General features: G+C 38.1%; 1 protein-coding gene across 8 annotated transcripts in view; it reads left to right on the forward strand.

The window, feature by feature from the left end:
- Positions 1-3,390, forward strand: part of LOC120581421 (protocadherin alpha-C2) — a 172,519-nt gene extending 169,129 nt beyond the window's left edge. For 7 of the 8 annotated variants that reach the window (XM_039836328.1, XM_039836325.1, XM_039836329.1 and 4 more), the window contains exon 4: positions 655-3,390. In XM_039836328.1, the coding sequence (XP_039692262.1) occupies positions 655-965 (311 nt within the window). In that variant the 3' untranslated portion in view covers positions 966-3,390. The remainder of the gene's footprint in view (positions 1-654) is intronic. The other variant, XM_039836323.1, reaches the window with a different exon arrangement.
- Positions 3,391-6,000: the final 2,610 nt, after the last annotated feature.

Below are 6,000 nucleotides of genomic sequence, written 5' to 3' on the forward strand. Positions count from 1 at the left end.
TGGATTTTTTTTTTTTTTTTGCTATTGAGTTGAATGAGTTCTTTATGTATTTTGGACATTTTGTTCTTGTCAAGATTGCTTTGGCTATTCCCTGTCTTTTGTGTTTCCATACAAATTTTAAGATTGTTCTGTTTCTATGAAAAAATACCATTGGAATTCTGATAGGGATTGCATTGAATTGATAGATTGCTTTGGGTCGTACGGGTATTTTAACAATATTAATTCTTCCAATCTATGATCAGGGTATATCTTTCCACTTATTTGTGTCTTCAGTTTCTTTCATTAATGTCTTATAGTTTTCAACATACAGGTCTTTCACCTCCTTGGTTAAAATTTATTCCTAAGTATTTTATTGCATATTCTGCTTTAATCCAGTACATTTCATGCCCCATTCCCAGGCAGGATAATCACAAAACTATTCTTTGGGAAATTCTTCATAAAGAACCAAAAAATACAGATTTCTGGACCCTCTGCTGAGAAAATCTGCCTTCCTGCTTCTAATCAAATGCTGCCCTTGTATTCAGGCTTAAAGAAATAACCCATGATTTTGAGGGGCCAGGCCTCTATCTATATAGCTTTTCTTGTACTTTACCCACTAATGTGGCATGGGAGGCATATGACTCTATTACTGACTTTTGGTGTTTTGTCTTTCAGAACCAGAGGCAGGAGAGGTGTCCCCTCCAGTCGGTGCTGGTGTCAACAGCAACAGCTGGACCTTTAAATACGGACCAGGCAACCCCAAACAATCTGGTCCCGGTGAGTTGCCAGACAAATTCATTATCCCAGGATCTCCTGCAATCATCTCCATCCGGCAGGAGCCTACTAACAGCCAAATTGACAAAAGTGACTTCATAACCTTCGGCAAAAAGGAGGAGACCAAGAAAAAGAAGAAAAAGAAGAAGGGTAACAAGACCCAAGACAAAAAAGAGAAAGGGAACAGCACGACTGACAACAGTGACCAGTGAGGTCATGTAATGGAAACAAGCCACTTAGCCAGTTTTTGTAATAATGGCAAATCCTTCCCATGTAGCAACGCCCTACTCCTTTCTCCTATCTACGTGAGCCCTCTCTTACTAGACCTCAGAAATCTGCAGAAAGTTCCCTGTGTCTGTCTAGATCTCATTTAACGGGTTTTGTCTTAAAAGCTTTACTAAGTCTGGTGTTAACTCTTTTCTCCACTCTGGCTTGTTTTCAGAACCTAAAAAGCAGACCCAAGTTTCCTTTCTCCTCCGCCGAAAAGGAGAGGCTTCCCAGCCCCGCCAGTGAGAGGTTGGACTCTCTGCCCTGTGCTCCGGGGATCCTGTCTTGATGACACTTACAGGGCAGGCTGAAAGGTTTTGAGATTGAGCAGCTTGGGTATCTGTGGCCACTGGGTATGTGTGGCTACTGGGGGTGTGTGAGTGTCAGATGTTGGCTGGGATGGGCCAGATTAGTCTAGCTGGTGCAAGGAGGGCTGGGAAACCAAGGCAAATAAACAGTGGGAGTTACCAGACTGGAGGGGGAATGTGAAATTTAAAAGGGACCAGACTTTCTAAATCTTACAACTCAAGAGGCGGTGGCCACCCTCTAGCAGACAAAACCACCTTCACTGACAAGGCTTTAGGAGTCCCTAAAGTCTGTTGGCTGTGATGTCACTATACCTAAAACTCACATTGTATCTACAAGCCAATAGCTCAGTGTTTAACAGGGGCAAGCCAGGGCGACAGAAGCAGATCTGATGTGTTTCCTGTACATGTCCTTGTGCTCACTTTATTAAAAATTCTTTTGCACACAATGTTTGTGAAAAGGCCAGATCCTTTTCCAGCAACACATATGCAAAAGCTAAAGAGAAAAAGAAAACCCCAACACCTCACTTATGCTGTTTGTTGTTTGATAGATTTATTTAAGAAAGAGAAAATCTATAAGTATAAATCTTTAAAGAGAACTATGATGAGAGCAATGCCCCTAAACTCCCCTTAAAAGAGAATTCAGTTGACAGCCATTTAAATGATCATTGCTGCTACAGAAGTGCTTTAAGAGAACTGCCTGAAACATCTGTATTATACCGGCCACCTGCCAATCACAGCTTTACTCTTTCAGGTCACTCTGAGGCTGCCTCTTGCATGTATTGATTACTAAATAAAAAAATCTTTCTCTCTCTCTTTTCTAAGAAACAATTATGTGCACTTTGAATACACAACCTTCTCTAGCTAACTATATCAAGACCCAGAAATTGAAGAAAAATATTGTTTTCTCATATGTACAGTGAGCAGACTTTTCAATCTAATTCTGTGATTTGTCTTGGTGTGCGAGCCTCCACCTTCGCTTTGGTTTCGTTTACCTTTTCTATTACACTCTGAATTGCTAATCTTGCTAACACCTATGATGTTCCTGAAATCAATCTCCCATATGTATGCTGTATGCTATTATAAGACTCCTGAAATATACTTACTCTGTGCTTGTGTATGTGAATGTTAATGCAACTATTACCTAGAGTGAACTTTAAGCTTTACTGTTGAATGTAATTCCATTATACTTCCTTTTGTACACCTGTGAAAAAGTGGAGTAGCAGTTTTTTTAAACCATTGTTAATTTAATCAGCTTTTGTGTATGTAAGACACAGTAAAATTTCTTTCTTTAATCAAGATAATGGTGATTCAAGGAATTTTATTTATGGTCAGCCAAGAGCCGCTCCCTTGCCAAGACTCCTGCTGGCAAGGGAATGGGTAAAGCTGTTTTTTTCTAGTAACAATTCTGGAATGAATACTGAAGATATTCCCTGAGGGTGTGCAAGCACAAAATTTATCAATCTGACCTCTTTGAAAGTTGCAGAATGCTTTGAAATTTTAACGATAGCTGGAATATCAGCTCATAGAGAAAATTAAAATTTACTGTCACCTTAAATAAGAAATTTTAACTTTGTTAAAATGTATAATTTAGAAATTTGAGTAATTATCTTTTAAAAGTTAACGTAAAAGAGGTAGGAGTCTGTTATTAAAACAAAAGCATTAAATCTCAAAAAAAAATCTGTTTGTCTACTTTTAGCTTCATTCTCCCATATTTTGAAGGGTGTGTAACTTCAGCTCTGCAGGATTGCATGGGGTAAAACTTCTTACCAACACATGCGAACCATTGCTACATTGTAGGTTGTGATCATTTTGCCCCACTGAAACCCATGTATCTGACCTTACGTGCCTTTTGAATACTAGGAGAATTGGGCTAATTTATTAATGATGATAATTATAATGTATCTGTACAGCACTTTTCACCTTGACAAAGTGCTTTCCAATCCATGTTAGTTACTAGTTATTACAGCTGTAAGGATAAAACACATCATGTGGATTCATTTTTAATTGGTGCTATTGGTATTTCCTCTGTTATTACTAATAAATGGAAAATGGTGGTATGAAAGAAATGGTGGTCATTTCTAAGTATAAGAGTAGGAGAAAATAGCACATTGATTATCCTTAGTTGTTATTATTGAAGAAAGTTGCAGTATGGAGCTTACTGTATCACCCTCTGGCTATCTCCCTGGCTCTTATGCTCATTACTATGGCAGAACACTCAATGGAACTAAACTCCATAATATTACTAGAATGGGCAGCCAGTAGGTTTCTGGGTCACTTCCCAGTACACTATTTCAGTCTTCTCTAATAAGAATTGCAACAAACCAATTTTTATCACTAGGGTACTCTAGTCATTTTGTTCATTTTTTGTTTAGCCCTCGCACCTCTCTACAGTTGAGAAGTCAAATAATGCTCCTCAAGAATTTAACTTTTATTGAGTATGGGGTATGTGCCAGCCACTGTAATAGGTTCAGTTCATGGTACATGTTATGTAACAAATGGACTATATTTTCCTTCTGTAGTTAAATTTTTATGAGTATAGACTTTCAATGCAGTGATTCTCAACAGGGAACATTTTTGGTTTTTGTTACTTGAGTGAGGAATGCTACTGGCACCTAGGAGGTAGAGGTCAAAGATGCTGGCAAAGACCCTATAATGCACAAGACAGTCCCCCACAACAAAGAATCTCCCAGCTCAAAATGTCAGTACCAAGACTGAGAAACCTTGGGATAAGAGTGACCATTTCATTTGTTATCGAGTCTACGTTTGAGATAGAGACACCATTAATAATTATAAGATGTGGACTGCGATTATCCCAGACAAACCAAGATGTATGTGACTCTACTCAAAGAAAGAAAGAAACTGGTACAGCTCTGTCACTTACTAGAACCTTAAGAAAGCTACTACTCTCAGTTTTCAGCCTCTGTTTCACCATCTATAAAATAAGAATAATTATAGTACATACTTTATAGATTTGTAGGGGAAGATTTAGTGAGATAATCTCAAAAAGATTTTAGAGGTCTGGCACACCATAGTGCTCAATGAATAGCTATTAATATTAATAACTTTTTCCTTCCATTTCCTTACCCCTCTTTCGCACATTTAGCTATTACACTCAGGGCACTTTCCCTCCTGATTAAATTGTGAATGAGGGATGGTAAAATAAGTCAACGTAGACTTTGCAATAAAAATATTTTTTACTCCTCCACTTTTTTGCTCACCCCTGAAGGAAAAAAAAAAAAGAGATGGAACCTCTTGAAGTCAGTTACATAACTCTTTATCTATTTCTATTATGAATAATAATCAGGGCTCTAAGTAAGTGGTCAAGTCACTAGTCTCTTTATAGCAAGCAGTTCCACATCAGTGGTCAGTGATCTGAAAGTCAGGGACCAGAGGAATCTGCATTTTCAAATGAATAAATTCCATGAGAGCCTAAGTACAACAGCTTGAGAGAGAGAGAAGAGTCACCTCCAACAATTTCTTTTGGCAGATGGGCAAAATACCAAAAGATCCACGAACTTGCCTAGTGTCCTCCAGGCAATCAGAAACAGCCCAGGTTCCATCTCTTTTAAGGATCAGTCTACTTGACATGTATCTCACATATACAGGGTGCAAGATTCACTCTCCAGAAGAACTGCAATTCATCTCATTTTTAAGGATGAAGAGAGCCTTCGCTGTTGGCTTTTAGGCTCCTAAGTAAGATTCTGAGTTTCAGGATCTCGTATTAGTATATTTTATGTTTTGTAAATTCGAAACACAATCTTAAAGCACAGATGTAATTGAACAAACATTAACGTAATACTAGTATTAAATTTAGATTTTAAAACCACCAAAACATCAAGAGGTATGCTAAAAGCGCAAAAAAAAAAAAGCTACAGATATACTTCCTGAGGACTTGAAAGTCCCAACTTTCCTTACGAAATGGCAAGTTGGCCACTTCTTGACCTTTTCATCATCTTTTCATGTGCTTCTTCTTGTAGAAGAAACTGATCACCTAATTTCTGCCAGAATTGGCTTGGATGTTGGCTAGCAGGACATATAACTTGCAACCTGAGAAATCCCTTCTGATTTTATGTGCGGTATACACACCACACACACACACACACACACACCACACACACACACACCCCTATTATAATTAGGAAGGAAGCTTGAGTAAATCAGCCTGGTGCTAGTCTCCCTTAGAAGCTGTGCCCAATACTGGTATATAGCAGTCTTAATTGTCAGAACTAGTTAGGTAACACATTTGTTGGTTCCCATTTTCTCTTGAGGTTGATCCGTGGGGAAATGCCTGCCGAAATATTAAATCTTAAGTCTTTCGCCTCAGAAAAAAAAAAAAGTCTGTGAGTTTGTGAGCTTAAGCTCCTGTAAAATAGACACCAGCAGATTTAGTTCCATAATATGCAGTCTATTCTGCATAAAGAAATAAAGGAGACTGGGTCGTGAAAAACATAAAGCCCAGCAATTTGTTAGGTTATGCAATTACCTGAGCATCATCAACGCATGAAGAACATGAACAATTCAGACAAGCATTCAGTCAGTTGCTGGTCTTAAAACAGAACTAAAAAAATTGCCAGTGGAGGCATATACAGGAGATTAATTAAACAGTTCTCACGTTTAAGCTTTGCTTTCACTAACCTAACTTTATTTAATTTTATGTGATACTGAATTTTTA

This window comes from Pteropus medius, unplaced genomic scaffold, assembly GCF_902729225.1.
Source record: "Pteropus medius unplaced genomic scaffold, Ma_sr-lr_union100, whole genome shotgun sequence".
Classification (NCBI taxonomy): Eukaryota; Metazoa; Chordata; class Mammalia; order Chiroptera; family Pteropodidae; genus Pteropus; species Pteropus medius.